Here is a 20,323-nt window from a genome sequence, read left to right on the forward strand (position 1 = left end):
TGGTCATAGGCAGGAAGGCGAAGGGAGCCGGAGGAGCCAACATCCAACTCTCTTCCTTTCCTCCATCCCCCATCAGTGCCTCCCATTGGCCAACACACCTGGAGCAGGTGAGGCGGCCACAGAGCTCAGCCTACCCGACCCAGAGGGGCCAGGGAAGGGCTGAGAATGGATGCGGCGGGGGACAGGGTGGAAGCCTCCTCTCCTGCCCACCTCTGTGAGGGTGAGACCCGCTCTTTCAGGACGGGAGAGTCTGAGATGAGCCGGGCTTCGTGGCTCGGATTGGCAGGACAAGCTGCTGGAGCATAGTCTCCGCCTACTTCCTGAATTAAAAGTACACGGTGCTCGTAACCTCCGTCTAATGTCTCTAACTACCTTGCCACAGACAAGGAGGCAAGGAAGACAACCACCCTTGCTTCGGATGGGTGCAAAGCAGGACCTAGACAGGGACAGTGAGCAGCGGCAGGCTCAGGGGCAGTGATGACCCAGCTGGTGAGAAGCCGGATTCCAGGCCTCAGCCCGGCAGAGGCAGCTCTCTTCTCCCCAGCTCATTACCAGGCAGCAAGTCTGGCTGGCATCCTGCTGCCTGCTCTGCACTGGACCTCACACTAGGGGAAGACACGAAAAAGGTGGTCGGACAGACAAGACCAACCCACGTGATGAATTAGAAAATCCAAAATTAGAGTAGCAGGTAGACCAGATAACCCCAAAGAGTAAATGCTGGATTTTAATACATCTAATACATCCCCTCCCCCAAGTCAGTGTTGTCTTCAGATTACATTAAGAATCATGTGCATTTCCCCTCATGACTGGTGACAGTGCTGATCCCCTGATGTCTGGGGGTGGTGAGAGTGGGGATCCTCATGCAGAATATGAAGCAATGGGATGCAAACAGCACTGGGGAGACATAGTGGTCACCCACTGCCTTCCCGGGGTCTACCTTTAAGGAGTGCTTTGGGCCATCCACAAGCATGTCCCAAGTACCTACATCCTGACACAGGCTGGACCCAGCTCTCAAGTCCCCAGGGGAGCCCGCACAGGGAGAGCTAGCACATCCTGTGGCCTGGGCTGTCTTGGGCCCAGATGAGAAGCTGGCAAGGAAAATAAAACACACAGCGGTGTCACCCAAGAGTGGGCCCAAGCAATCGGGTATCTTGCCAAAGCCATGGCTTTTCTGTGCTTCCTTTAGACTCAATCAATTCCCAAGCACCGAGGCCCGTCCTCTCAGGACGTATCAGACTCAGATTCCAGCCGTGGGCACTGATGCCCAAGACCAAGCAAACTCGACCTGTGAGCTCTGGTGCATGAACCCCTGCCCCCCCTTTCTGCCTTGAGCCTCAGAACCCCAGCTATTTGGGCCCAAAATGGTGACGTTTGTTTTTTTCCTTTCTGAGTGAGGCCACACAGTGATTCCTGGAAAGATTCCACTTGTATGTTCAACCCCCATGACCCCTGAGAACAGCTGAGGCTGAGGGGCAGCTCTCCCATGCCCTTCTGGCATGATGCAGCCATCAGTCGTTGGTTTCAGGTTGGTTTCTGTGAGGTCAGTGGATAAGTCAGACTCCACCCTGAGATGTCAAAAAGATAAATAACCAAGAAAAGAAAGAGTTCTCCAAAACAGCTGTGCAGCGTTGTGGTCTGCTCCAGCTCTGACTGAAGCATTCAGATTCCTGCTCGGCCCCAAAGGAAGCCCATTTAGTCCTACTGCAAGGGAATCTAGTTGTGTGCGCTGGTCCCAGCCTCCTGGGAACCTGGCTTCAGTTATCATCAAGGTGCTGATGGAGCAGAGGAGGCGCTCACATTCCCAATGGCTGCAGGAGACTTTTGTGGGACCTTAGGGTTTTAATGGTAGGACTCCCTGAGAAAACCTCTTTCGGGGGTCTGGGCCCTGCAAGCCAATGACACCTTGACCGCGACTTTCTTCCTGCAGCCCCAGATGGCCCCTGTGTTACTTACAGCTGGAGACCCTTAAGTCATAAGAAAGAACTTATCTGGGGTAGCATAGTTCGGTTAGTTGCCATTGCTATGTCTGAACTGTATGAGTATGTTCAGCTTTTAACTGTTTAATTTTTTCAACTTTTTCTTTTAAAAAACTTTCAAACTTGCAGAAAAGTTTCAAGAATAATACAGAGAACTCCTGTATTACCAATTTTTAACACTTTACGTTTGTTCTCTTCTTTTCTCTTTTTCTGTCTTCATATTATTATTTATTTTTTCTGAACCATTTGTGAATGGGCTGCCCACGCCATGGCTCTTTATCTCTTAGTACTTCAGTGTACATCCAAAGACAAGGGTATTCTCTTACATACTCATAACCCAGTTATTAATTTTAGGAAACGTAATATGGATACAATATTTTATCTAATCTACCGTCTGAATAGTCCAATTTTGTCAGTTGTCTCAATAATGCCCTTATTGGTATTCTTTTTTCCTCCAATACAGGATCCAACCCAAGGTTATGATGTTCTTTTTGTCTCCTCTAATCTTTCATGACAATGATATTTTTGAAGTATACAGGCCAGGGATTTTGTTGAATGCCCCTCAATTTGGGCTTTCCTGATGTTTCCTCATGAACAGATCCAGGTTACGCACCCCTGGCTGGAATACTACACAAGTGATGCTGTGTCCCTCTCGGATATCACATCAGGAGGTGTGTGATGTCTGTCTGTCCCATTGGTGATGCTAATTTTTTAAACAGCCTTATTGAGATATAGTTCACGTACCAGAACATTCACCCACTTAATAATTCGGTGGCTTTTAGTATATTCAGAGTTGTGGAACCATCACCACAATCAATTTCAGAACATATTTATCACCCCAAAAAGAAACCCCGTAGCCACCAGCGATCATTCCCCATGTAGCCCGACCGCACCGCCCCTCCCCCACAACTACTGCCTGTCTCTCTAGATTTGCCCATTCTGGACATTTCCTACAAATGGAACCGTACAATACGTGGTGTTTATGACTGGCTTCTTTCTTTCTTTTTTTTTAAAGATTGGCACCTGAACTAACAACTGTTACCAATCTTCTTTTTTTGTTTTTTTCTTCTTTTTCTCCCTAAAGCCCCCCAGTACATAGTTGTGTATTCTAGTTGTGAGTGCCTCTGGTTGTGCTAGTGGGACGCTGCCTCAGCATGGCCTGATGAGCAGTGCCATGTCCGCGCCCAGGATCTGAACCTATGAGACCCTGGGCCACCAAAGTGGAGCACGCAAACTTAACCCCTCAGCCACAGGGCAGCCCCTGTCACTGGCTTCTTTCACCTAGTACAATGCTTTCAAGGCTCAGGTCATGTTATTGTGTTCACCCAGTCATGATGCTGTCTCATTTCTTGGCTGTTGTGATTTTTCCCCTTGTAAGTGACAAGCATTCTCTGGAGAGGCCTTTAAGAGCGTGTAAATATCCTGCTCCTCATCAAAACTCCTCCTAGATTTCATTTGAGGGCTATTGTCCAAACCAATCTTTATTAAACGGTTTACTAAGATTAATGACCTCCAGTGCTCCCCTACACCCACCTCCACTTATCAGTCGTCAGCCATCCAACTTGAAAGGGAGGATGGTCGCTCGGCTCTTCTCAGTCACATCGTGAGTGTCCCCAGTGAATCCCCCACAGAACAGGTCCTCCCTTCCAGCGATGGGGCAGCCAACGTCCCTCCTCTGCCCCACGTCCCTCCCCTGTGTAGCTGGAACCCCAAGGACTCGTCAGAGACATACACGCTGTGGTACAACACTCCCCCAATCCAGCCGGCAGTCCTGAGAACACTGTCCCTTACTTCCTTTTCCTTCTGAGCTAGGAGGGCTGAGAAGTGACAATGAAAGCCTGGGTCCCTTGGCTAGGGGCTCACTAGGTTACAGGAACAAGGACCTGCTCTCAGCTCCACCTTCACAACCAGAAATCAGTGTGCATGCACATCTCTACTTGGACAAATACAACACCTATCGCAACGGCGCTCCGCGCTGTGGGAGGTAGAAGGTGAGGAAAGCAGAGCCCTCACGCCCAGGGAGATGATCCGCAGACAAGGATTAAGACAGCAACAGAAGAACCAGAATTTAGGGAGAGTAAGAGAAACGTCCTAGGCGGCCTGACCGTTCCAGGAAGGGGGAGCGCACCACCTGAGAGTCGTCAAGAAAGGCTTGGAGAGGAGGGGCGCTGGAGATGGGCCCCGAGGGCTGGTAGGATTAGACCTGATGCTGAGGAGGGTGCTCCAGGCAGGGGTGCAGCAGGAGCAAAACCACACAGGCAGCTCCTTGTAAAAGCAAGCTGCCCAGTTCAACTAAATACAGGGAGGGAACCAGAAGGTGAAGTGCGTTGAATCCTCGTGGGTCCAGTGTGGACTGTGAACACGGTCTGTGGACAATGGGAACTAACCAAGATTTCAGAGCAGAAGAATGAAATGAGCTGGGACATGAGAAGAGAGCTGCTTAATCTGCTAACACAGAAATTCTACTAAAACGGTAAATTAGAACCATAGCCACACAGAGCTGTGACCTCGGAAGGGTGATCATGAAGACCTGCGTCCATCTGAACTGCCATCGGCGCTCCCTTCTGCCGCCTGGCCTAAGGGTGACACTTCTCAGACCGATGCAACACCCACCCCAGAGCCAGACCCACGGCCCCTAGCAGGAGGGGCTCACTCCACCTCGGAAATGCCCCACGTTTCAACTTAGGCCACTGGTGCCATGCTGTTACGTCGTCATTGAGGAAGTTTTCCTTCGTGGGGAGATGCTTCTTTTTAAAACAAAACAGAAAGTCAAATATGACAACCTCCCAAACAATGTTTGTCCCGGAAGCTTGCAGACTGCTCGCGTCTGGCCCATCTGCGGCCCCAGCGTGGGCCTCGCCTTCTGAGTCCTGCATTCCTTCACTAGCAGGATTCTGAGCCAATGACAAAAGGGTTCCCAGACAATCACTCATGCTCAAAAGTCCCTGGCTTAAGGTGTTCCTGTCGCATTATGCTCCCAAGGTTCTGAAAGAAAGTGGTCAAACAGTGAGACTGGAAGACGGGGAGGGGAAGGAGCAAGAGGCTGGGAGTTTGCCAAAAACCTCTGAACTGTACACTTTGAAAGAGTGCACAGTATGTACATATATCTTAATAAAGCTGTTATGAGAGAAAAAAGCCTGGGACAGCGAGGAGAAGATCCAGGTGGCAGGATCCGAGGCGGTCACTGACAGGTCATGGTCAGCCTCTGAGCCCTCATCAGATGGTTATAATACTGTGCACTCATTTAACTCGGCAAATAGTAATTAACCCTCCACTATGAGCCAGGAAGGCCTCAGGCTGGGAGAGTGGTGGTGAGGCTGTGGGTAAGAGCCTTGGGTAAAGGAGAGGCCTCATCTCTGGAAGGTGAAGGGTTTGGAGCCTCCCCAGAGCTGTCTGGCCCTAGGAAAGTGTGGACCAGTCTCTTTGCTGAGGCTTTGTGACAGGGTCTTCTCCACAAATGTCAACTTATTCTTGGCCTCGGGGTGAGACTTCTCAGTCCACCAAGAAGAAAGCCTGTGGGGTGCCCGGCTCCACCAGGGGATGCTGGCCATGGCCCCCACACATCCCAGGGTCCAGGATAGCCCCGGTCTTGTGTCATTTTATTCCTTTCAAGAAAAATGACTTCTTCAATGAATTTAAGACCTTTCATAAAATGAATGTATAATTAATCCCTGTGTTCTGTCTTTTGAATAAGAAAATATTGTCCCCTCACCATTGCTTCAGCTTCCTAATTAACACGACTTGGGAAAATGTACCCAGCCTGGGCCACTGAGACCCAGCACCAAGTTGTCACTGGGAAGTTCCCATGCTGAGGACACAGGCCCCCAACATATATCCTCCCAAGGCCGCCCCGCCTTGCCAGGTGCTGGGGCTTCAAGGCTCTCAGCCACCACTGTGTGCCTCAAGGCCGTACGAACCAGTGGCCATGGCTTCCCTGGACTTGCGAGGCTGAGATGTTCCAACACGGACCTGGGAACGCTCTCTAATTCTCACAGTAAAATAACTATAGGTAAAGCCTGTGGGGGCATTTGTGTGTGCATGCGTGCACACACACACACACCCCCCCCATTCACCAGTTCGATACTCCCACTGCCTCTTACCAAACCGTAAAGTCGGCCTCAGAGACACATCCCTCGCACAGGCTCAGGGTTTGGGGAGTATGATGGCAAAACCTTCACTAAATGGTAAACATTTAGGGAACCTGTATCTGCCCCATCGCCACCCGAGTGTCAGGTGACTGAAGTTGGTCGGTGCCCAGCAGGAACTCCCAGTCTCGGCTCTGAGAGCAACATGAGAGCAGTACGCTGAAAAAGGGGACGAGCTTGTTGGTCTCCCGCCACCCTAGGTGCCGCTCTGAGTAAACCCAGGAATGATCTTGGGAACAAAGGACATTTTGCTAATGTTAATTGGTGGCGCTACCCCCCTTTCTGATCGTGGAGGGCAACGACCTTGAGAGGAGGCAGAGCAGGGGTTATTACTTCCATTTTACGGATGGGGAAACTGAGGCTCAGAGAGTTAAGTGACCCGTTCAAGGGTCCATGCTCCTGAAGAACCAGAAGTAGCCCTGAGGCCTCCTAACTTCTAGTTCACCCCGCTTTCCATGACACTTTGTGGCTTCAAGGATCTGCTGCAGAACCAGAAATGCTGCTCAGCTCAGTGGCCCCCAGGCCATTCTGTTCAGCCCATTACCCTTCTCCCCAGTAGCAAGTTTGCTGGGAAAACATCCCCTCACTGCTGGGGACGGGATCCCACGGGCCCCAGCAGCCATCCTTTCCCTCCGCCATTAAAGCACGCGTCCGCTGTCTGCACTGACCACAGACTACCCTCCCAGTGACAGCCAGCTCCTCGAGCACAGGGACCGAGTCTTCTTGGACTTCACATCTCAGCTCGAGCGCAGGCCTGGCCAACAGCAGGAGCACAGTGTGTGTCTGCTGAGTGACACGCTGGAGAAAGCTCTCAGAAATCAGCTCTCCTCTGCTCGCCGCTCCGTCTACACCTGATTGAACACAAGCTTCCTCAGTTCATCTGCTGGCTGACCACGTCCGCTCCCCACAGCAGCTCGGTTCCCTGCAACGTCTCAGAAGAAATGTGGATGCTGTTCGCGTTATTGAACCTGACCCGGTCACCCCTCGAGGTGTCGCTGCCCAGGCTGTGACCTAACCCATGATGAGATATGTCCCACGGGAGACTCACTGAGCAGGTGTCACTAGCTTCCAAGAGTGACAGAGGAGCCTCTGACCCTATGACAACACAGTGCAGTGACGTTTATACATTGGATTATAAATGACCTGCAGTGTATATGTAGACGGGGACTGTAAATACAGTGGGGTGTAGACCTGGCTGACCCAGATATTTTACACCATTTCACCATTGTCAAAACACTGCCATATCTGCGCTAGAGCATCATAACCCTGTGAGGAGGCTGTCTTTTCAAAACAATGCTTATTTAGGTTTTCTAATTATAAAAGTAATACATTTTATGCTCATTTTAGAAAATTTTGAAAATGTGGAAAAATATAGAGAAGAAAATAATCACCCATACTCCCACCACCTGTTAACATTTTAATGTACCGTCATGTGTTGCTTAATGATGGGGATATGTTCTGAGAAATGCGTTGTTAGGCGAATTCGTCATTGTGTGGACATCATAGAGTGACTTACACAAACCTAGATGGACAGCCTGCTACACACTTGGGCTGGATGGTGCTAATCTTATGGGACCACCGTTGTATATGTGGTCCATTGTTGACGGAAATGTTGATACGCGCCGTGACTGTATTTCCTTCTAGTCTTATCTATCCATCTGTCTATCATCTACCTTATATTTTCTTGATTTTAAGATGTCATTGATCATAAAACACACCATTAATTTAGCAACAACTTTTTAGGAAAAAACGAAAGAGAGAAAAAAGAAATTATTTCTCTCAGTATCAATGATAATACACATCTCAAATTCAGAAACATCCAAATGTGGGGAAAGGAGGTGCCTTAGAATCAACCAAGTAAAAAATATTTGAGATCATACTGACAGCACAGTTTTCAACCTGCTTCTCTCCCTTACACCCTAAAAATTTCCACCTCATCAGAAACTCTATGTAAACACCATTTTAATAGGTGTATAATAGTCTACCATACAGATAGCCACAATTTCTTTAACCATTCTTCTGTTGCTGTCATCTGGGCTTGTGTACAATTTTCAATATTATAAATAATGCTTTATGGCACATCTTTATACATAAATACACAAAACATTATGCATAAATGTTTCTGATTATTTCCTTAGGAGGAATTCTTGCAAGTGGAATTACTGAATTAAAGGGTGGGAACATTTTAAGACCCTTGATACATAAGTGCTAAACTGTTTTCCAGAAAAGATGTCTCAATTTACATTCCTATCAGCAGTGTATAGAAGTCCCTTTTCCTTCCGCAGCATTGATTCTTAGCCTCAAAAAAAAGGTAATACATGTACATAGTTTTTAAAAATCAAATAGGGAAAAAAAGGCTTTTAGTGAAAAACAATAGTCCCCTATTCCAATCTCGCGGCACTGAGCACAGCTTCCCAAAGGCGAAGCCCTATGGATGTGAAGGAGTGAGCCACACAGATACCTGTAGGGCAAGCACTCCAGGCAGAAGAAACAGCAAATACAAAAGCCCTGAAGTGAGGCAGTGCCTCTGATGCATTGAAGAAACAGCGACAAGGCTGGTGGGGCTGGAGCAGAGTGAGCGAGACGGAGAGTAGAAGGAGATGACTCGGAGCGGGGGGCAGAAGTGATGGAGCTGCACTGTCCAATATGGCAGCCTCTGTGGCTAGTGTGCCCTTGAATGGAGCTAGTCCAAACTGAGATGTGCTGTAAGTGTAAAAGCCACACGGGGATTTTGAAAACTTAGTATGCAAAAAAAGGAGTATAAAATATCTCATTAATAATTTTTATATTGATATGCATTGAATGATAATATTTTGTATCCACTGGGTTAAGGGAAGTTAATTTCACCTGTTCCTTTTTACTTTTTATAATATAGGTACTAAAAAATTTTAGATTACATCTATGGCTCACGTTATATGTCTTTTGGAAAGTTCTGGTCTAGGGCCTTGTGGTTCATAGTAAGACTTGATATTTTAGTCTGAGTGACATGGGAGCCACTGGAGGGTTTCCAGCCCAAAATGACATGATGTGACTCACTCATGTTTTCAAAGGATCTCTCTGGTTGCCATGTTGAGGACACACTGTAAGGGACATCAGTGAAGGTGAGCAGACCATTTAAGAGACCATGGCAATCATTCAGGAGAAGATGAAGACCTGCAGCAGCGCGGGAGAGGCCAGGCGCTAAGAAGTGGCCAGACAGTGAATGGATTTTGAAAGCTGAGCCAAGAGTATTCCCTGACAGAAGGGTGTGGGGTGTGAGAAATAAAGGAGTGAAAGACGAGTCCCAGTTTTTGACCTGAGCTCCTGGAAGGATGTTGTTTACTGTGATGGAAAGATGAGGGAAAAGCAGATTTGGGGAAGAAGACCAGGTGTTTGGTTTGGGATGAGGTAAGTCTAGGACGCCTCTTGGTTTCCAAAGAGGGATGCTGAGAAGCCAGTTGGCTAGAAGACTCTGGAGTTCGGGGGAAAGGTCTGAGCTGGGGATCTGGACTTGGAACTCATCATCATAGGATGCAATTTAAAATCAGGAGACTGAGCAGAATCATCAAGGGTGTGAGTGTGGGTGGAAAAGAAATCAAGATCAAAGAGAAGATGAACATCAAGGAGATCAAATGCCCTGATTTGATTGCCCAGATGAGCAAAGGAAACAGAGGAGGAGCGTGAGGTATAAAGAAAATCGTGAGAGGGTGATGTTCCAGAAGCCAAGTGAAGACAGCATTTTGAGGAGGAGGGAGTGAGCGACTGTGTCCAACGCTACTAGAGGTCCAGGAAGACGAAGACACAGAACTGACCGCTGGAGAAGTTAGCAACCTGGAGGCGACCAGTGATACTGATGAGTACAATTTAGGTGAGCGATGGAGGCAACAACACGATTAGAGTGGGTTCAAGAAAAAATGAGAGAAGAGGGATTGGCGACAATAAATCCAGACAATCTTGCAGGGAACTGCGCTGTAAGGGGAGTAGAGAAATGGGCAATGGCCAGAGGGGGATGTAGGATCAGGAGAGGCTACTTTTAAAAGACTGGGGAGAGTTTCAGCATGTATGTATGCCAGGAAAGAGCCATTAGACAAAGAATAACTGATGATGCCAGAAAAAGTGGGAATTCTGATGCTTTCCAACCTCTAGAGTATCCTTATATCGCTTTTCATGTTTTATCAACTGTAGGCATCACTTATTGACTTTCTCCTATTTTACATAGGAGTTAGCTTACTTATGTCACCCCTCATCTCCCTTCTACTCTTGTTCCAACATTATCCCAGCATATCACTATTGTCCCATTGTCCCAACACATCACTATTTCAGTTCATCTACTGGTGACCTTGGTAACCTTTATTTCTTAGTCTATCAACCATAGACAGTAACTCTTGATCCCCCACTTTACACGAGGAGGGTGTCCATGCCTTTACCCTACCCTCTACATGTTAATCAGCTTTGGTGGGTTGTGCTGGGGCCAAAAAACCCACTAATAACGACAACAAAATCTCAGCAACTCAGCCTTATTTCTCATTCACGTGACATGTCGTGCCGTTTCTGACGTCCTCTTTATTCTGGGAAGGAGCTTAAAGAGCAGCCCATATCTGAGACCTGCCCTTCTCATGAGAGAGGGAAAAGAACAATGGCAGAACTCACGATGCCTCTTAAAGTGTCTGCTCAGGCATGGCTTATGTCGCTTCCACTTGTGTTCAATTGGCCACAGCCAGTCACGTGGCCAAGCCTGATATCAATGGGCAGGGAAGGAAGTATTCCCCTCCCACAGGAAGTGTGGCCTCAGGTGGGGATGTGCTATCCTCTTTCAAGGAGGACAGGGAATAATTAGAAACAACAATTTAATCTGCTACAATTCTACTTCTCTTGTCTTCTACCTGCCAACTTCATTTTACATTGTCAAGGTGGGAATCCTTTACCTCCTCCTTTATGGCTATTATTAAATAGTCTTCAGTAATTTGTCTGTGGTTGGCTGAAGTTGAAAACCACTGAGCAGCATTTATGTTACTATGACTAAGCAAATATTCTTCACTGCAGAGTCAAAGAGAAGCTAAGAGCCCATAACGAGCACCACTGTTCTAATAATACAGATCTATGCACTTAAAAGAGCCTTTCTTACATTCTACCACTTGCTCAAAATCAGACCAGACCGATTTGCTTCATATTTGAGCTACGCCTTTCATGACAAACTTTTGGTTTTTCCGGAAGTTGCTGATTACCTCTCTTTTTTCTTGTTGGTAGGAGAAATATGTGCGTTCGACACCATATCGCTAATATCCTCAAATTCTCTCTCACTCCATTTATTGCTTGGAATCTTTCTAGTCTTCTTTCTGAAACCTGCTGACCTCCTGATCTAGCTGGGTAGGTTGCTTCATTTTTGGATCTCAATGCTTGCACAGCTTTCTGTCTTTACTAAAGTTATTGATCGCATTCGGATATTCTTGCTTGCTTTCTGTTTTTTGTCACAACTCTAATTTCTTGCAACATCATGATAATACTCTCCACTCTGTCAAATGTCCCCTTCTCACACCATCCTCAAAGGCCTCTTTTCTGGAGCCTTCCATCCTCCCACTCTAATGAAGACTGACTGCTTCCAGGCCTGCTGAACAATTTTGGGGTTACTTTTCAAGGCTGCCCTGAATTGGATCCATTATTTCCTGGGTCTTATATCTTCTTTCTTGGTTTACTCTCTTGTTTTGCTAAATACATCCTCAAATAACTTCCTTAAAAAGGTTGAGCAGTATGTAAACTTCCTGGGTCCTTCCATCCTCAGGTCTGCCTCACTTACACATAAAATAAAGGTGTTGGACCAGATGGTCTCTAATGCCTATTCCAGGAGTATAATTCTGGTCAATATGTACTCATAAACAACATACTCTGTCATGGAGAAAGTTTAAATGGTTCCTGCTCTTAAGGAGCTTAAGCTATTTAGATAGACAAAGAACAAACTCTTGAAACAGTAACAAAGAGCCCAAAATGTAAAAGATGCCACAAGGTAGGGCATGGTTAATCATCAGTTCAAGCCTCTGGCCTAGAGGAAAGAGAGAGAGAAGCAGAGCCAGCCTGTGGTACTCTGACCGGGAAAGTAAGACCTTGGTTGAGTGTCAGAGAGTAAGCAGTGTATGAGGAATAGATGAATATTCATGAATATTCAATAGTAGATTAACGGCCAACATCATCTGATGGAATGGTTAACCGTGAGTGGGAGCTCTCCTCCCTCCCACTCTCCCTGTCACTACCTGAGTTATCAACTTATCAACTAAGTCAATCAAGATAGATATAATTTTTTAATATGAAAGTATAATTTTTCCCCTGACCAACAAACACAGTCTCTGGCCATTTGGGGGCATAACAATGAATTTTCATTACATGCATGAGTAATTGTGTATATACTTATAAATGCCCTACTTGTTGGACTATGAAGGTACGGGCAGTGGTCCTCATTAATAGAATTTCACTGAATAGGACCGGGAGCAGCTGTCTTTACCATCATCTATTTTGTTTATTCCAGCGAGGAGTCAGAGCGTTCATAAATCACTTCTCCTTCTCATTCACGCCCAGGAGACAAAACACCCCTCCTGTGATACCAGTGTTATCTGACAGCACTGCGGCTTGGATGGAGAGGCGCCTGGGAATTGTAAGCACTGGGCTTCTCCATGGCAGCCCTGCAGACTGGATGCACCTGTGACACCTACATCAGAGGAAAAGCAAGCCTTCACTCAGCCCGATGTTTGCGCTCTCATCCGATCCGCAAATGAGGAGAAGCCTTGCAAGGAAGGAAGTTTCCAGAAGAAAGACAAGATCTTTGCTCCCGTGGTCTGACCTTTTTCCAGAGGGTGGGAGTGAAGTGAGGATGGCGAATGCCTGGGGTGGCATGATGGGTATCCTCAGCGGGGGCTAGCCTAACACTACACCCTCTGGGAGGCTGTCTCTGAACCTCCGCCCCACCCAGGAAGAATTAATTGCTGCCTAAACGTAGCACAAATCAAATTTAAATAAAGTTTGCATCAATTTTCCTCAACAATCTATGACCTCTTGACTGACATATTCATTGTCACATCCCCAGTGCCTGGCGTGCGGTGCGTGCTCTGTGTTTGTCGAATGAATGAGTGAATGGATTGAAAGAACCTACATTTCATCAAAGGGCAGAGCCAGAGGTGAATGTTCAGTTTCACAAGAGCTTCATAGAAGCCAAGGGGACCTGGGGAAGTGGATGTGGCCCCAGGGGAGGAATTCTAAGAGCTGGGACCATTCACATCACTTCTGGGGGTGCAAAAAACGCCTGCAAGTCTTGCCTGAGCCACTTTGCTGTCCAGGACTCCACTGCAGGTCGAGGGGAGTAGAGAGATCAACAAATACTCCAAAGAAAGGTCTCGAAGGTCACCCTCACACACACCTGGAGATAGGACCACTGCTCAGAAGGGGAAGAATGAGAGGGACCCACCATCTTGGGAGCACTTGCTATACCAGACCCTGGGCTTCAGCAATCTCATTCCATCCTCCCAGCAACCCGGAGAGACAGGCGTCCCTGACTCACAGACTAGAAACACTCCCAAGGATCGAAACCCCCTTCAGTGGAGAGGGGAGGGGCCTGTGCACCCAGAACGATGCACAATGACAACCAAAACACAACGGGAAAATGCCTGCATTCGGCCATGGGAAATTCAGAAGTCTGTACACTCACAGCTCACCCGATTCATTACTTTTGGAGTTTGCTTATTTTCTCCTGCCTTCTTAGAAAGCTTCCTTACCCAAATCCCATAGGATTCTGATCTAACAAAGGGAAGTGCGAAGAGGGGAAAGCTGGATCCCCAGGGCAGGGGGCGAGGGCAGCAGAGCCAAGGGCGGGAAAGGTACCTAGCAGGTGAGAGCCAGCAGGGCGTGCACAGGTGGGCAGCTGCTGCCTCTTGGGGGTGCAATCCCACAGGGGTGGTTCCCAGGACCAGCAGCAACTGGGTGCAGCCCCTCCCACCTGGCACCAATGTGTTTGTTTCCTCAAAAGACCAGAGAATGGCATTTACTTCATCACTTTAAAAAGAGTGGAATGGAGAAGCACCCTTGCTCACGACTTCACATCCCCAGAGAGATGGATGGCAGAGTGTTTCTACTCCAGCAGGTGGGAATTTCTGACACAACGAAATTAACATCAGCTTGCTTCCTCACACTGTCTAAATGTGCAAAGAGAGCTGCCTGACCACCCCAACTAGGGAAGTAGGCTGCTGGAGGCATCCCGGGAGGGGCAAGCACAACCGAAGACCACCTAACTTCCTGCCCCGGCAGATGCGCGGCTCTCACCACAGCAGCTCCCGGGGCAGAAGGACAAGCAAGCGCCAGGGGAGAGGGCACACGTCCTGCGTGGGTGGGTGTGACTTTCGCCATCAACGCTGCAGAGGACCCTGCGAAGCTGGCCGACAGCGAGGCCATGGGAAAGGCCAAGGAAAACAGAGAATCATTTCCCTGACCTCTGCTCTTGGGAACTGGGAGCCATTCGCTGGCAACTGGCTCGCACGCAGGGACAGGCTTTCTCCTGGGGGGGAGGGGGCCACAGAGGCGCCTGCCTCTCCAGTCTGTGCCGGTGCCAAGCTGGCAAGCTGGAAGAGGGGGGAGAGCGAGCGTGCAGGCAGAGATTTAGGGGTGGGGTTAGGAGAGGGAGGGTCAGGAAAACTTCTCGTTCCCTGTCTCTTTGCACCCTTATCTCTGTGATGGACCTCTGTTTTAAAATGTGGGAGATGGATGCCATTAGGGCCCCTCCAGACAGCCAGAGTCAGACACAGAATTACACAGGCGCGCTCTCCACTTTCTCAGGAACGGAAGGGACGGGAGGGAGTTATGGGGTCACCTCTGGCCAAGTGAGGTTCAAACCCACAGGCATCCAAACTAATAATATCATCCCCCAAGCCCTCGGCGCCCCGCGGGGGTGCTGGCGGAATCGCAGGCACTCCGGAACGATTTGGAGGAGACTCTGGCTAAAGAGCTCTCGCCCCCACACTGTCCGCACCCCGCGAAAGCAGGCGGGGCTGCGGGGTATCTCCCAAGCCCGGCTTGGCCCCCTTTTCCCCCTCTCAGCCCACTTCTCCAACGTCCTGGAGCTTGGTCGCCGCCATGCACGGCCCCATTGCTCCTCCCGGTGGGGCTCCGTGGCCCTCGGAGAAAGGGGCGCGGCGGAGAGAAGGAGCAGGCTTTCGGGGCGCCTGGAGAGGAGCCTAGCCGGGGCCAGGGGAGCCGTCCAGGCTGCCGCCCGAGGGCTCCACCATTCCCGGCAAAGTTTCCGGCTCTTCGGGGCCAGACAGCCTCGACCACCGGTCGGAGAAGCCAACAGGCAGGTCGGACAGCCCCGCGCGGCGCCTGCCTCCGGGACGCCCACTCCACGCGCTTCTGCCACCTGCCAGGGGGCGCTGGGAGCGCGGGCCGGTGCACGCGGGCGCAGCGCTTGCCGCCCGTGGGCGCCCCCGAGGGTCCCTCCCCAGCCCCTCTCCTGCCCGCCCTCCCCCGGTGGGGCCCGGGGCGCAGGCGTCGCGGCCGCCGCGTCTTACCCAGTCCCGGCACGAAAGTGTTGAGGAAGAGGCAGATGACCGCCACCGGGAAGGGCATGTAGGGGATGGCAGCGCGCAGAGGACCCTTCTTCTCGCGGACCTGCACCACCACCCCGCTGGACGAGGACGCCCCCCGGGGGTCTGCCGCCGCCACCGCCGCCGCCGCCGCCGCCGTCTCGGCGTCTTTGTGCGAAGGCTCCATGGCGGGGCGCGCTCCCCGGGAGCCGGGCTGCAGCGGCCGGGGCTACCGCCCAGCGCACACGGGGCGGGTGGCGGCCGGCTCCGGGCTCCGGGCTCCGCGCCGAGCTCAGGCGGCCAGCGCGCTCCGTGTGCCGCGCCGCTCGCGCAGACCCCGCACTCCGCGTCCCCACGCGCCCGGCCTCTGCCGCGCGCTCTGCCGCGCTCCCACACCCCGGGCGCAGGGGCGGGGAGGGCGGCGTGACACTCGGTGACAGCGCTCCGACGCCCCTCCCCGCCGGCCCCTTCCCCGCCCTTCTCTCCGCCCTCCTCCACCCCCCAAAAATACCACTTACAGATCTGGGCGGAGGGAAGAAAGTAGCGGAGGAACGCTCAGGGAGCTGGTGGTCCAGGTACTGGAAGGGATGGACGCACCTCACCCTCCCCAGACTGGTGAGCCGGGAGGGAACCTCTCCAAGGACACAGCGAGTAGGGCGTGTGTGCTCTCCCGGCACAGTCGGAAAGCCTCGGGGGTTGAGTCCCTGAATCTGGAGGATGCGTTTAACGCTAGGGAGGTGGAGGCAAGGAACGCACAGCGCCTGGTGCCTAGTAGGGCCTCAGTTCATTCTGATTTAAATGGATTTGTTTCAAATCACGGAGAAAATGCAATCTCAGCATCGATAAAAGAGCTGAAAGCAGGAGACACAGCCTTTCAAACAGGTCTCGACAAGACTGGTTAAAATGGGACACGCACACGCACACGCACACACACACACACACTGCGGCGAAATGCGCCTGCCCCCGGGAAAGGGGGATGTTGGGAACCATCCCCTGAACTGTCCTGGAGGAAAACCTGGGCCTTTTGTGTGCTCGACGTGGTGGTTAAAAAGCCAGCGAGGACACAGCGCCGTCTGGTGTTGATAATGTGGCATTTGGTAGAAGCGAGTGGATTCGGCCATCCCTGTCCAAGCCGACAGCAGGAGGCCCCAAATTGAATTAGATTTTCTGAATAATGCTGCCCTCACCTCCACACTTGGAAAAAGTGAACGGGTGAAAGCAACGGCCTCCTACCTTAGGGAGGAGTGCAAGGCATCGGAATTATCCAGCAAATCGTCTGAACAATTGGAAGGATGCAAATCCACTTCCTTCCAAGGAACCCTCTTTCACCAGGAATAATAGTGATTAAATAACCCTAAAACAATCCAGGGGCTCAGAGGAAGGATGCTAAAAGACTGTGAATTATTTTAGGCACGAATAAAATACTTTTAAAAGTAGATTGTCAGCAGGAGTTAGTGGTGATACTGGTGGACACACACACATGCACACCGACCCCAAACTTGGGCCCGGCAGTCAGAAGTGAACAGGACTGCAAGTGATAGTCTCTATTCAGCCACTAATTACCTGTATGACTTAGAAGAACTCATTTAGCCTTTCCTGGACTTGAGTTACTGTGATTGAAAAATCAAAGCAAGATTCAATCTAATACACATTTATTGAAGGCCTGATATGACTCAGATTCTGGGGAGAGAGAAAGGAGTCAAACCCAGCCCCTGCCTTCGAGGATCTGATAGATGGCCTGAGGGTAGCAACGACGACTAGAACGGGCTTACAGACCGTGACAAAGGCTGTATTGTCATAAGCTGAAGGTGCGCATCCATCTGAGAAGCCAGCTGGAGCGGAGGGAGGCATAGGGGGAAGTCCCCCCAAAAAGGCCATATGGAATGAGACTTCAGCAACAACTCTAGTTAAATGCTTGCAGGAGATTTATTTTATTTTAAACACTTATTTATCCAAGCACTCTCTGCCAGGCGCTAAGCACTTTACTCATTTTAACTCGTTTAATGTTAACCGTAACTCTACAAAGTAAGTATTATTTATTACTCTACTTTATGGATGGGGAAATTGGAGCACAGAGAGGTCAAGTAACTTGCACCAAGTTGCCCACTACTGAGTGAGAGAGCTGGGATTTGAAGACTGGCAATCTGGCTCCAGAATCTTTATGTGTAACTGGTATTTTATTCTGAGACCTTGAAAATAACCCACATTCTTTGAATATTCTTTTGCAGGGCACCTGAACGGTTTTAGGGCCACTCGAACACTATTGTTCGTGGGAAAAGACTTCAGGGAAGGAAGTAGATTTACATCCCCTAACTTTCCAGATGATTTGGTTCAATATCTGGATGTCAGAAAGACACCTGGGCAAGAGCAATAGCATGCACAAAGGCACGGAAGCCTAGAAAAGTAGGCGACATTTCAGGAAGGGCATTGTGGCTGGGACCAGGGCTCCTGTGGCTGGGACAGGAGGTGGCTCTGGTGGGGTGAGCAGGAAGCTAGGAATGAAGGACAAAAGAATTTGGGTTTTATCCTGGGGGCCATGAGGAATCCCTGGAACTTTTTAAGCAGGGGTGTGGCATGAGTGTTCCCGTTACGGTTACTATGTAACGAACAAACTCAAAGTTTAGCGGCTTGACTCAACCACTGGGTTCCAATCACAACTTCTGTGGGTCAGGAAACTGGACAGAGCTCAGTTCTTCTTTGCTCCCTTATGTCTGAAGGCTCAGCTGGGAAGACTCAAATGGCGGCGACTGGAACAGCAGTGGCTGCAGGATCCACTTCCGAAATGATTTTCAGCTCTGGTACCAGGACTGCAATAACCTGAAAACCGGTTCACCTGGACTGTTCGCGAAAGCACCTGCGCGTGGCCCTGCCACGTGACTTGGGCTTTTCACAATGTGGTGGCTAAGTTCTGAGAGGGAAGTTCCCAAGAGGGGACCTCCAGACAGTGAGCGTTGCAGGACCATTGGAAGCTGCATGGACCTTCTGCCCTAACCTTGGAGGTCACACAGTGTCACTTTGGGGGGGGCTCTACGGGTCGAAGCAGTCACAGAGCTGCTTAGATTCAGCGGGGCACACCCACCTCGATGGAGCAATGTCAAAGAATTTGGGCCCCGGCTTTGAAGCCACCGTAATGAGATATGTTTTGGAGGAAGACCACTCAGTCAACAGTGCGGAGGGTGGATTGGAGGGGGTACAATCAGGCCTCGTGAGGGGTGGGCTCTTTCTGACCTACATGGATTGGGAATGGCGGAGGGATAGTTTCCAAATGAAAACAGGCTGTTATTAACAGACAGGAAAAGCTGAGTTTGTGAGGTCTGAGGACATCCAAGAGGCGGGGGCTTGCAGTGGTTCAATGACCCCCATAGACAAATGTCTAGACAGAAGTTGGATTGTTAGTCAATTTGAAGCTCAGTAAAGCAATTTGGGCTCAAATTTGGGTGTCATCAGCTCACAAATGGGAGTTAAAGGCCTGTGTGCAAACGTGGAATAAGGAGCGGGAAGGCCCAGGAGAGTCACTGAGGGTACGGTAATTAAGCGGAAAGGAAGGAGGAGGGAGAAGAAAGCTAAAAGGAGATGCACTAAGCGTGTTTCAGGGAAGCCACAAGAGGAAGGTTTTTAGGAGGCGTGGTCAGCAGTGTCAGACGCCGCACAGGGGTCGGGTAAGACCTCAAAAGTGCCCATTGGTTATGGGTTAGGAGGTTCAGCTCACCGGAGTCCCAACTCAAGGTCTTTCTCATTGTGTCCATTTTCAAGGAATTTGTCCATTTCTTCTAGGTTGTTGAATTCGTTGGTGTAAGATTATTCATAATGTGCTCCTATTATCTTTTCAATGTCTGTAAAATCTGTAATGATGTCTCCTCTTTCAGACCTGATGTTGTAGTTCTGGCCCCCTCTCCATTCTTGATCACTCTCTCCTGGGGTTTCCACCACAGCTCTCCGACATTGTGACCCTGGCTGATGTTTGAAGGAGAGTGTAAGATCTCTGCTATTTCATGTAGGAAGAGACATTCCTTAAACCTTAAAACCTTAAACAATAATGCCCCCCAGAATCAGAACACAGACACGACAGGGGAAACAGATCCAACCGTTGACTGCATCGCTGAATAACACATGTAGGCCAGGCATTGCGTCATGAAGATAAAATCTGTTTCTTGGCCTTGTTCTGTCACACGCCGAACAAAGTGCCCAGCTTTGGGCCTCTTTCTAGCTCAAAAAAATAATTTTGCTGAAGTCAGCTTCGAAACTGTACAAGGAATTCAGATACCAAGCAGGATGGCTCCTTTTGGCAAAGATTGGCATTATAGCATTGGCAACAGAAAGACTGGCTTTGTTTGGAGCTCTGCGTCTTTGAACAATTTCTTAACCTCTCTGAGCCTCAGTCTCCAAATTGTAGATAATACCTATCTCATTTGTGTATGTGTAAGGATTAAGTGAGACAGTCTGTGTAAGGCACTCAATAAATGGCAACCGGGACAGGAGCCTTTTTATCCCAAGTGATAGAAACCCAACCCAAATTTAGTTTATGGGGAAAAAAGGGAATTTATGGGAATGATGGCTTTTTGATGTGTCAGCTTGGCCAGGCTGAGTTACAGTCCCAGAATTCCCTTTCTTAATGGTTCCCATTTGGGGTAGGCTACAGGTGGTCTCTCTGAAGAGCTGGAGGACAGAA

General features: G+C 49.6%; 1 protein-coding gene across 2 annotated transcripts in view; it reads right to left on the reverse strand.

The window, feature by feature from the left end:
- Positions 1-16,003, reverse strand: part of STUM (stum, mechanosensory transduction mediator homolog) — a 60,706-nt gene extending 44,703 nt beyond the window's left edge. For both annotated transcript variants that reach the window (XM_046678108.1, XM_046678107.1), the window contains exon 1: positions 15,640-16,003. In XM_046678108.1, coding sequence (XP_046534064.1) covers positions 15,640-15,841 — 202 coding nt within the window. In that variant the 5' untranslated portion in view covers positions 15,842-16,003. The remainder of the gene's footprint in view (positions 1-15,639) is intronic.
- Between the last annotated feature and the right edge of the window lie 4,320 nt (positions 16,004-20,323).

The sequence above is a fragment of the Equus quagga genome, chromosome 12, assembly GCF_021613505.1.
Source record: "Equus quagga isolate Etosha38 chromosome 12, UCLA_HA_Equagga_1.0, whole genome shotgun sequence".
NCBI classification, from domain to species: Eukaryota; Metazoa; Chordata; class Mammalia; order Perissodactyla; family Equidae; genus Equus; species Equus quagga.